Here is a 12,904-nt window from a genome sequence, read left to right as displayed (position 1 = left end):
CTTCATTCATTTTTTCTCCGTACTGTTCGAGCTACTAGGTACTGGGTTCGGATTACTACTTTGTTGGCGTTGCACACTACACACTTTGCAACTGAGCCATGATGAAGAGCAAATATTATCCCAAGGATAAAAAAATCAAAGGGGGATATTCAAGGGCGTTCTTATCGCCACTGCTGTCTTGTCTTGCCCGTTAACCCATTAAGCTGTTTACCTAACAGATTAGGCTATGGTTACAATTTGGCTTTCAGAAACAAATCTGGTTTAGTTCTACTTGTTTTGGATGACTTAACTGTATAGTTCATCAGATGAGATGAAAGCACAACTACAAATGGTCAGACCTTTCTCAGATATCATAAGCATGACATTTGGTGTTAATATATGTGCAAAAGCAGCATTTAAACTAGGAAAGTTGCAGTACCAAGAAAATGTCAGTCTGAGACAGGAATGTGATACAAAGGAACTTGAGCAGGAAAAAGTATATAAATGTTTGGGAATAGATGGACTGGCAACAAAAATGAACAAATGAGAATAAAACTTAGTAAGGAATACTTAAACTGCCTAGGAATAAAGTCCAAGCTATAAATCTGTTTGTTTTTCAGTTGTAACTTGGTTTGGGGTGATTGTTTCCAAAACAACTATTGAGATCAGTTGCAAAAGAAAACAAGAAAAATGTTTCAGTCTTAAAAGATGTATACCAAGATTATATACTAATTACTCTGAAGAAGTTTGGTCTTCCTCAAAATTGATTGCATGTATAATTACATGTATAGATCTGCAGTCATGGGACTACATAAATATCTGTTGACCCCATCAGATCGAAACATACTGAAGGATCCGATACTGTCCACTTTCATCTGATTCAATGACTGGAGAGACTGCTCCACCCTTGACACCTTTAAACCTTCGGATCCAGTGTTCTGACTCCTCCCTTACCCATAAATCCCTTACCATCCTCAAATTACATCAGATCGCATTTCTCACCTGAACCGAATGGCCACAGAGGTACTGACCTTCATGTTATATAACTGTGCTTGATCACTTAAGATTTTGTAAGTATAAATGCAAGTATATATTCAAATCCTTTTCTGCTCAGCTTTAGCTGTTGCATTTTTCTTCTCCCCATTGTACTGTAGTGTTAACTTTTTAAATCTATTTCTACCTATAGAATAATTCTTGTACGCTTTGTTAGAATTTACTAGTTGGTATAACATTTTCAAAAGAATAATGCAAGTTTATAGTTTCAAATGTTTTTCTATATCGGTAGTAGTTGCTAGTCAGTTTTTCAGATTTGTTCCACTCTAGATAAGCTGGCTAATGTACTTTAAAAAAATGCACGACATGTGGCCACAAAATTCTCCCCCAATCCCTTTGTGTATACTGCCCAGGAGTGGTACATTTAAACATGGAATGTGAAGTCTGTCCTTCCTTTGGCCACAGCCCTCCATCAGAGCAGAAGGGAGAAACTGATACTGAAGAATCTTCCTACTCAGTTGAGCAAATCAGTGTCCTCCCCATCGGTTCCAAATGAAAAGACAAGGAGAGAGATTAGCTTCAAAAGTGAAGGACTCTACTCATGAAAGTAAGATGCCTGAAAAGGGTATCGAGAGACCCAGCAAATGGTCACTGGACCCCACAGTCTGCATAGGTCTGGCATCTAAGGTTCCAAAGTCATCAAATCCATAGCCTCGAATCTATTCACCTTCTCCACAATGAGTTTTTTTCCCTCCAGAGCCAGTTAGCCTTCAGCTCTATTTGATTATGCACATCTATCCAGGTCCTTCTCAATTGCTTCTTCCTCCAGATCTGTCCATTCTTTGAGGTGCCTTACCGAAACAGACTTCTACAGAATGATATGGAGATTTCTTCATATGCAGAAACACTTTGGGGCCCTCTCAGCTCCATTCCCTTTGGTTGAGTTGGGAACTGTCATTAACCCTTCCACTGATCACTCTTACAGGTCTGACCTTCAAAACCAAAGCCCTTGTATCTGAATATCACTGGAGCACGGATTGTAGACTTTGCTTAGTGCATTCTACTTCAGCCCTGTCCGTTACCATTCTCTCTTGACTCAACCTTCTTTAATCAAGATGAAAATCTGAGCTGAAGCTTCACAGCCTGTGCTTGAGGAAATGGATCCCCTCTAAATCTGCCAGCCATCCCTTCCCCTTGAGGTGTCTGCTGTCAACAGCTCAGCTTGGATGTCAGCCTCTGAACTGGGGCAGGTTGGAGCAATAGAATATCTGTCCCTTCTGTCCCCTCACCAACACCCCAATTAGAGATGCTTCCTCAACTCTGATTTCTGCTATGGCTTTTGAGCCCTTCTAATGGGCTCTATCAATACTGAAAAATGAGGTGCCTCCATCTTATTTCGATCAGATCTGACCCAACCTCCTATGTATTCTGCTTCAGAATCTGGTCATTCTCATCAACAGTGACAATCTGCTTCCAAGAGCCTGGAGGAAGTTCTCTCATTGAGCTCCATCTGATTTTTAGACCCATTGCCAGAGGTTCCTGAAAGACAGGTCCATAGAATACAGATGTGCAAAAGGAAGCATTTGGATTCATCCCAGGAATGTCACCAAAGACATGGAGTTGGATGGAGGGGCAGGCTTGCCAAGATCCTCCTTTGTAGATAACTCTTGGTGAAATTGTAGAACTGATGAAACAAAGGGGGGTGGTCCACTGATGTACCTGCCCCAGAAGAATCTGTGTTCCTGGAGGCTTTTGGAGCTAGCTCTTCTATGTGGTGGTTCTTCCCTCTTGATGCTTGCATTGATTAGTGAATTGGTGGATTTGGAAGGAGGCTGACAGCAGAACCAATGCCCAAAAACATCAGACAAGACTTTAGTTGTACCAAAGGCTTTTTGCTCATTGGAATAAAAGTCCATAGTAGATGCCATGGTTGCAGTGGCAGCCATGAAGGAAATTCTTCGCAGAGGGCTTGTCTGTCCATCCCCCTAACAGGGAATTCAGTGTTCTGGACAGATTTGGTAATGTACACTTCAGTGACTTTTTCCTTGAGAGCACTGAGCTATCTTGCCCACATTACTCATTTCAAAACAGAATTGACTAAAGAGTTCAGCAATTCTGTTTCAGGTAATTTGCAAGAGGATATCTAGAATACAGTGGAATCTCAGCTGTCTACCTTACCTTCCATCACTAATGTTTCCATGTGTTTACTTTCAAATACAGTTGATGGAACGGCCAGGACAGCAGATACCAGCATAACTATATGCCACCCTGCCCAAATGTAGTTGTGTGATTTCTGTGGAAGGTTTTGACATCCTTCATTAATGTGCTCTTTGGCACCACCTTGTTTGGACCAAAGGTTAAAGAAGCATTCGCCAGAAGTGAACATGGTGGTAAAACCCTTTCTTTTCTCAGAGAACCTTCTCTAGGAATCAATGAGAAGGGAAGATGATGTGGTAAAGAATCTCAGGATTTTAACTGGGATGCCTCTTTGGAATCCCCCCCCCCCCCCATGGCAGAGGAGGAGATAACTTCAGTGGATGTCACCTTAGGGGCAGAGCTGATTTCCAAAAGCAAGGACTTGTGGTCCCTTTTCTGAGAAATCTTTTAGCACTGCTGAAGGGCTGCCTGACTGCCAGATTCTGGAGGTAGTTGGGGGGTGCTTATCCTTTACACTCAAACTTTGTTGGCCATCACTTTAGACTCTTGGGTGTTCAGGCAAGAACAGGGATTCCCTTAGTGCCCCCCTAATAAAAATCACTAGGAATTTGCAACAGTCTAGGTGGAAAAGCTGTTTTGGGGGGGGGGGGGCGCATCCAGCACCTCTGACCAGACCAGATGGGATCTGGTGTCTATTCCAGGTTCTTTTTATTTCCAAACTGATTCTTCAAAGGGATTCCCTACTCCAGTTACTTCACAGCTCAGGGATTACTGTCAAGTCTGCAAAACAGCAACTTGATAACACAGGATTCTCTACATCTGAGAGTCAGCAAACCAAGTACTATTTAACCCATTGCCACTAGCATGGCTAATTCTAAAACTTCTTGGACTTGTGGTGTCAGCCATCACCTTGACCCTCTTTTTTTTTTTTAAATGGTCACATCTTTTATCACCCCTCCAACACCCTGAATGGGTTGACACCAGTGTGCAGACATCACATCAAATTGTTGTCCCTTCTTCTATAGCATTAGTTACCATGGACATTTCCCTTTTTAAGGTGGAGTATTATGAAGGGCAACCTGTTCAAGGTACATGGACACAGTCAGGGACCAACCGTCACATTCTCCTGGAAATGAGAGCAGTTCTATTGGTATTGCAGGTGTTTCAACACTCTTCCATTGGATGTAATCTCAGTTCAGACAAAACCTCTAGACTGGTAAAGCAGGGAGGAACCAGATCTTTCCCATTATGTCAAGATGATATGATGCTCGTGTTGCAACTTTATTCACCATTGACTAATCATTTTTTCTCCACAGTTGTAAAGCTGTGGAGTTGATATATGTAAGGGGAGACTTGTGACCAAATGGATGCATAGGGACTTGCACATTGAATTTATCAGTGATTGAATTGATCAGTGATTGATGTATGAACTTCTGTCCTTCACAGTAATTGTACTTCAAAGTGCTTGCTTGTGTGTGTGTGTATGTATGTATGTATATATATATATATATATATGTGTGTGTGTGTGTATATATGTATGTATATATATATATATATATATATATATATATATATATATATATATATATAATCTGTATTAGGTTTGTTTGGAGAAAAGACCACTGGATTTCATTTGTTGAGTGGCTCCATATGGCTGTGAACTTTTTTGCTTTTTCAAGTTTTAAGTGGTTTTCCATTTTTAAACTGAAATGCAGTCAGAATTGTTTATGTAGATTGAAGAAGTTTATGCTGTTTGGCAAATTTATTTTGGCAAATGACCATCTTTGTGGTGTTTATTTTTGGTTGAATGTAAATGTTGAATCAGTTTTACCAAAGTTTGCTAATGAAATAAGCCGATGCCAAAGGAAGAGAGTTTTTTTTTATTAAATCAATAACTATCTGAGGAAAACATTAGGGTTGTAAGTATCCTAGTCAGGTTGAATGAACACTGCAAAAAAAAATGTACATATGAACGTTTTCTTATCAGAAGATGGTAGCTGATGACTGAGACTTTTAACTCCTTTCCGTTAAATATTGAATCTATTTTATATTATGTAACCAACAGGCAGAGTCTAATGGAAAAGTTGCTAGTCGGGCACATCTGAGTGAATAATGAAAAGATCCAAAGCATAACAAAGAAACCCAAAAAATCCAGGCAGAGTGGCAAACCCAACTAGTCCAAGTACAGTGACTTGGTAACCAATAATGGAAGTAAAGCGAAGGTAATCCAAGTTGAGATCTTTATTCACATCAATTGAACACAACGATAAAACAAGCGCTTTCGCTCAGCTTAATGCTGAGCTTTCTCAAGTTAATGTTAAAACTGCCAAATGGCCACATTAAATAGTCCTTTCTAAATCACTAAATTGCATAATTAAATGTTGCAATTCAATATTACAATTAAATAATACAATTAAAGGAGAATACAATAAATGGCCATTTGGCAGTTTTAACATTAACTTGAGAAAGCTCAGCATTAAGCTGAGCAAAAGCGCTTGTTTTATCGTTGTGTTCAATTGATGTGAATAAAGATCTCAACTTGGATTACCTTCGCTTTACTTCCATTATTGGTTACCAAGTCACTGTACTTGGACCAGTTGGGTTTGCTACTCTGCCTGGATTTTTTGAGTACATCTGAGTGGATCCTTTATAGCTTCTATATTAGAAACCAAAGCTGAGGGGGTGTTGAAAAGCTCTCAAGTCTGACCATGGAGGGAATGACATGGAGCCATGAAACTTGCAAGTTATTCAACATGCTCCCCAAAGTTCAACACACTTGGCACTTCATGTCTGAAGTTTCTCTAACTCTGTCAAAAAAGTCTGAAGTTTGGTCACTGAAATACTTCCTCTGCTGCTGCAATCACCTCTGAATCACTAGGAAATTGCCACTCTTTCAAACTCTCTAAGGTTTGGAAAGGAGTCAGATTGAGCCAGATCTGGTGAGAAGGATGGATGAGTAGGGTGGATGGTCTATGCACTCAAAACTGCATTTTCTATGCACTCAAACTGCATTTTCATCGCAACATCCATCGTTTTGCCTGCCTTGTAAACAGGTGCATTGTTTTGCAAAAAAAAAAACCCTTTCGCAACTTCCTTCTCCTTTTTTTTTCTTTCAATGCCTCCTTTAATCGGCACAAGTTGCAGTCATATTTTGCTTTAACTGTTTGGCCCCTTGGAAGATTGTCGGTCATTACAACACCTTCCTGATCCCAAAACACTGGCCATGACCTTTCCTACCGACTTTTGGGTTTTGAACTTTTTGGCCTTGGTGAACCTGAGTGCCACCATTGCATGGACTTGTGTCTCAGAGTCCGTGATGTAACCATGTTTTATCAACAGTAACTAGTCATTCCAAAAAGTTGGCACCAGCTATGAAAATGCTGCGAAATCAACTTGGAAGTGTCCACTCTGTCTTTTCTCCTTGGCATTCAAACATTTGGACACCCACGTGGCTGACAGCTTCTGCATACCCAGCTGCTCATGGGTTATAAACACATTCCTTGGATATTTGTAGTGTCTCGGCAATTGTTTTAGCTGATATTTGCCGATCTGTCAAACTCTGGTCATGGACATGGTTAATTTTCAGGAGTGACCCCCATTTTGAGGCTTCCCAAACCTTGCTGCAGCTTTAGTTTCAATCTCCATGCTGAACATTTGCACACCAATGTTTGAATCGTACATTCATGGATTTCCTTTGGAGTTTTCTTCTGCAGGAATAGGGACCTCTCGTGACTGACATGATAAAGTATGGAGTAAAATCACAGTCCACATAGTAAAACTCAAGCAAAAGAAAACTGGATAACGCTGATAAAAACTGCTTATTGCAGAACAAAGCTTTCAGTTGTGTTACTTTAAGGTTCTAATTAATTATTAATTGATTAATCTTTGGGCTGTGTGTGATTAGTATTTAAGTGAACTTTTTTTCTTTTATACACTGAAGGTTTTTGTTACCTGAAAGCTTTGTTCTGCAATAAACAGTTTGTTTTTATTAGCGTCATTCAGTTTTCTTTTGCTTCTGCTTGAACTTCATGACTGCTCAGAGTTCCACACTTAAATTCCACACTTTTTGTTGACCTGGTTCAATGATCTGACACAATGTGAAAACATAGCATAAAGATTCTGCAAATTGGCACTTTACAAGATGAATGACCCTCTCTGCAGCTGCAGAGACAAAATAACACACTATATTTAGAGTGTTGGTAGGGCTTAGAACTATGTGCTCCCTTAGGGAAACTGCATTCAGCTATCTAGGCCATCATATTTTTTAGCAATCTGTGAAAGGGCCTTTTCTAAGATATCACCACCTGATTGGAACACCATCCCTGAGCAGATTTGAACTGAATGGGTTCAGTTGTTAAACATCTCAAGATTTATATGCACATTCTTCCGAGATGCAGGGTAATTCCCCAAGCCCTCTTGCAATTCTGACAAGTTGCTTAATGCTCAACTAGGATTGTTTTTAACATGCAAATTCAGCTCTAGGTTGTAAAACTTTTTTTTTTTTTTTTATTTGAACACTGTAAATACTACTCATTTTTTGTTAATATTGTAAGTAAATTCTACTGCATGACTAATTTTGGATGCTTAGGTTATTTGTTATAATATTCCTGTTATTTTCATCATAATATAACTTTGTCTTGCTTGCCTAACCTGGGTGATGGCTGAAAAGGTTTCATGGGTCCACTTGGTTAAATAATGTCGTAAATTGTTCACTTACCTTTTAATAAATAGACAACTGAAAATTTATTTTGTATGCTGATTTCAAAGTTTGGAGGTAAAGACTTGAGAGATGAAGATCAAACAGCAGAAAGCATTAAAAACCAGATGACTGTCCAAGAGTGGGAGAAGGTGTTTGAAATGAGCCAGGACAAGAATCTGTACCACAACCTGTGTACTAGTCTCTTTCCTACAATACATGGTAAGGAATTTTTTTTTCTTAATTTTGAAGCTCTGTGTTAGTGGCGAGAATGTTAGCCTTGGGTGTGTTGTATGAAAGGTTAAAGAATAAGAAGTAATTTCGTATATTAGAATTTTATTTTAATTTCCATTAAAGAAATAAGGGATTCTTCATTCATGTTCTGAAAGTAGTGTGTGTGCGCACTTGCATTCCTGTTCTCTCTAATCACAGGGCTTTGGACTTTTTCATGGTTTGAGAGTCAACTCTTATACATTGAAAATAATGTAGATTTGGTATGCTTTGATGCACTTCAATTTTTTTGTTGTCTTAAGTCTGTGTATTTATTAGTATCTATTTTAATGGACTGAATGGGACTACAAAATACCAGACATTTTAACAGTTCCTGAAACTGGTTGTAGAAATCCTACAATTCTAGAAAACGCAAACAAAATGTTCTGCTTGATAACTTAATTTTGCATTACCAGCTTAGTGGTAAGTTTGCCATCTTTCTGCAAAACTATACCAGGGCATGTCTGCACACGTGTAGCATTAAGGGTAGAACACTGAATGGTGACACATCTCTTCAGCATTTAAAACAAGGAAGGTGCTGCCATATGTGAATGTAATCCCACTTTGAATGCATCACATTTGTGGGATGTTCTGAGTTGTGTACATCTTGTATGATGGAAGTTTGTTTTGCTTTACAGATGTTTTGGAGAGTGGTGGCACAGCTTCTGTTTTCCTGCTTTACATGTGAAGTAGCTCTGTGATACCTGAGGCCCAAATGGTGTAGGTCGCTGCATAGCATGCAACATTACTGGAATGACATGCAGCTTATCTTCACTGCCGTTTCTTTAAAAGCAACATGGATAGTGGTAGATGTCTTATTTAATGCACAAAACTATTTTTAATGTAGAATTGTAATTACAATCGGCCAACAAAACAGCCGTGCCTTCAGATTACTTGAAAGAGCATTGAATATTTTCTTAATGGTAACAATGAATCTCTTCTAGTTTCATTTCAGATTTATATTGAAACTTTTCATCAAAATAAATGAGTATTTGTTTTGATCATAATGCCTTGTAATTCCTTTGCTTTAACAATGTGTTTCAGTTAAACTGACGGACCCAAGATAAAAGAAAATTTCAGGCAACCAGATTTTTAAAGATGCATGTGGCAATGAACTGAATTTTATAGAAAACATCAAGTTAGCCATGTTATTTCGAAGTAGATTTGGGTGTGCACACGGTTAAGTATAAAAGGTATATTTTTAAAACTAGCAGTACTTTTTCAAAAATTTAAATCGTGTTGTGCCCTTTTTGATTGGGCTTTAAAAAAAAAAAAACTACAGAAGGGCGTCTATAACAATTGCATAATTAAGAGGAATCTCATTTGCTGACAATACACTTCTAATAACCAGAAGAACTAATGCTAATTCCCTTATGAAGCATTTCACTAGTTAGTTTAGTATTTTCCCGGTCCATTAACCAGTTTGTACACCATATGTGCTGTTCCAGAGCAGATACAATTGGTGGAATCTTGCCACAGACTCTGTGCCTGAATGAGAGTTATTGTAGCCATTTGCACACTTTTGAACTAATGGAAGTTGTGCCTAGCATTAGATGTGCATATACTCTGTTCGCAGGTGTGTGGGAGCATACATGCACACAAAGGTTTAGCATAACTGTTGCACTACACTTTCTGCTCCACTAGTGTGCTCTAGTAGCATACATTGTCTCTTAACATACATGCTGTATAACTGTCACCATGTCTGCTTCTCCTGTCTGTGCTGCATGACTGTCACTATGCCCAGCTGCAGTTATCCCTCTCTTTCATTATTTGTGCCATATGATACTTGGGATTGGAAACAAGTGGGATCTACGGGATATGGGAGCCTGATGGGTCCCAGAAATGGGATGGGACAAAGAAATCGTGTTTAGATTAGTGTCTCAGTTTAGCTGGTTGTGGCTGCATCAGCAATTGCTTAAAATTTATTGTAACTACTCTAATGCATTAGTGTCCTAAATAAACAGAAGGTGGCAGTAACAGGAGATTATTAGGAGGAAGTGTCTAACCCAGATGAAGATCTTCATGCTTTGAGCATTTGACAGATGTTAAAACTGATGTATGTGTGCATGCCTCTGAAATATACCTCTCAACCTCTTGGTGTAAGGATTGTCTACAAAGCCAAAAGTAATGGGGAGACAAAGCCCAAAAATCAGGGAGAGATTTAAGTATTGCTGTTATAAAGTAGCAATAGATTTTTCATTCCCATACATTTTTCTGAAAATATGCAATATCCATTAGGCCTCCTGCTACCCATCCAGTCTAGGAGAGGACCCGAGTGAATTTGTTGAACTCTTATCCTCTCTGAGCAGAGAAATGGATATGCAGTTCGACTTGTGAACATTTAAGGTGCATATTTTTATCAACAGCCCTAAAACTAGTATTTGTACAGCTTCCCAAACCTTGAGGAATGCAATTGCTAATCTGAAGAGTAATACTTAAATAGCAACCTAGTTGTGGGAATCTGTACTTCATAGCCTTTCAGTTTATAAATTCACAGTCTGCATTGTGAATCCTGCCCATTAACTGTTCTGTAATGAACTGTAAATGCTCCTTTATACTCCGAAACCCACTGTTTCTAGTAGCATATCTATTAGAGAGCACTACTCTTGCACTAACTACTCATTCTGTGCATGCACAGACATATTGCCCCTGTATCTATACTTGACTCTTCCCAATACACAGCTGAAAAACGCACCCCATTTAGAGAGGCATTTCCATCACGTTACCCACTGCTACTAAAGGCACACCCTCTCTTTACCCACAATATACACAGTCACACTCTAAAATATCATTTGTGACAACAATACCTTCTACTCTGATGGCAAGTATATCAAAATCCATTCTTCGCCCTCTACTATACACTTACAACCCACCACCTGTATTAATCCATCCCACACTCATACTTGTGATGTCAATATGAGATACCCAACAGCTGCAGCAGTTAACAGTTTCACTCGCATATCTTCACAGTTTCAACATTTAATTCTTACCCTATTATTCTTTCCAAAACTTGCAATAAACACTTTACATAACTCTGCCTGCCCAGTTTACTTCTACTATACACTTTTCTCAAGTTCTGTCTTAACTATACATTCTATCACACCATTCTAGTAGCCCCCTAAAATAACCACCTGTCACATTTCCTCAATGAAATGATACCTTACTTCAAAAGCTTTTAATTCAGATTTCTGACTAGTAGTCCACTAAACAGAACTCTACTTCTCAAGCAAATGTTTCCACTTCTTTCTCCTTTCAACTTGCCAGTAATCCTTAACATTACTACGCACCACTGCTTGCATCCACCTCCAAGACTCTGAACTTTCTACTCCTTACTATACTTCGCTGCAATCTTGCTGCTCTCTACCACACCTTTTCTTGTTCTACCCATCCGTATTATGCATGAGCTCATTCTACTTTTTTCCTAGTCCATGCACTCCTCCTACCTTCTTATCCTCAAGAAGCCTTCTATTATAGATCCCCTGCAACACCAACAAGTCCTCCATCTCCCTTCCCTTTTCCTCAAGTCTCCAAACCTCTTCAGTACCACTGCCCAACATCTTATTTTTCAGACACTTGCTGATATTTCCTCACCACCACTGCCACTTCCACATGTAGAAAACGTTTATCACATCACTGCACTTATTCATCAGAGTACCTAGACATACTACCAAAAAGCTGGGATGTTCACCTTAACCCCGTTCATGGGTTCATAGGTGTATACTAGGTTAATGGCCACTTGGGCCCTTAAAAGCTTAGCCCAGTCTCTCACTAATTATCCATCTGTACAAACAAATCACTTAGTCTCGCATAGTTTTACCACAGCAAGCACCCCATTCAAAAATGGATCACCCTCAATATTTACATTCTTTACTTAATGCTTACATTCTCCAATATGCACCTTATGTTCTCATACTAACAAACTAAGTTAAAACCCACCATATCCAATGATCAAGTCCCCTGCACTAAACCATTTCCTAATGCTGAGATGCTAGCAGATATTCTGCATATATACAACAATGAAAGCATATGCATAATAGCTCTGTATAACTCTCCAAGTAAGACCAGCAGCATCCCAATGACTGAAGATGTAGTATCCTGGGCCTCCCACAACATATAATTTGAAACGTTTATACCCTGAGACTAACACAAAACTGTAATTCCTGCAATCCTTACTCAAACTATACGTCATCTTACTTCCTCCACCTTCTGCTATCTCTTCTCTTCTCAATCACACACGCACTGAATTCAGCAGGTGTTCTAGTTCAGAATCCTCTATTGACTGGATCCTAGCTAACTACCTGGACAATATAGTTCAGAGTATAATCCCACCTGAAAGTAGAAAAGACTGCTCCTACAAGCCTCTGTAGCTGTCATAAATGTATCAAAGTCTATAGACTGCTTTATGAACTTGGACAATTCAACTACAAATTGTCTTGACTGCATGTCACATTTTTGATAGTTATTGGATATCACTTTACACTCAAACTCATTAGCTTCCATATTACTTTGGACTTTGCTTTGAAAGTAAAAATTGATGCAAATGACCAGCTATGCCTAAAGCACTGCTTGCTTACTTGCATTTTCAGGTCTCTTAGGAGTACTGTTAGCCGTGTGGCACAGTGACTCAAGTGGAAGAGGTGGTAGCTACAGAAATATAGTATAGCAACCCCAGAGGCAAAACAGTGTTTCAGCTCCCCTGCAAATATTTTACTTCTGAAACTTTATCTTGTGATGTCTTTACAAATATTTTTCTTATTCCATGTCAAATATTAAAGAAGGCTTGGTTTGGCATTACATTTCAGTGCAGCT

The 12,904-nt window shown here is 39.0% G+C and overlaps 1 protein-coding gene across 3 annotated transcripts in view; it reads left to right on the top strand.

Annotated features, from left to right (window-relative positions):
• LOC122796327 (maternal DNA replication licensing factor mcm6-like) overlaps positions 1-12,904 on the top strand; it is a 501,477-nt gene that overhangs the window by 193,819 nt on the left and 294,754 nt on the right. For all 3 annotated transcript variants that reach the window (XM_044064723.1, XM_044064721.1, XM_044064724.1), the window contains exon 7: positions 7,897-8,047. In XM_044064723.1, coding sequence (XP_043920658.1) covers positions 7,897-8,047 — 151 coding nt within the window. The remainder of the gene's footprint in view (positions 1-7,896; positions 8,048-12,904) is intronic.

This window comes from Protopterus annectens, chromosome 3.part0 (assembly GCF_019279795.1).
Source record: "Protopterus annectens isolate FY-2018-M chromosome 3.part0, PAN1.0, whole genome shotgun sequence".
Taxonomy (NCBI): domain Eukaryota; kingdom Metazoa; phylum Chordata; order Ceratodontiformes; family Protopteridae; genus Protopterus; species Protopterus annectens.
This window is presented reverse-complemented; position numbering and strand designations above follow the sequence as displayed.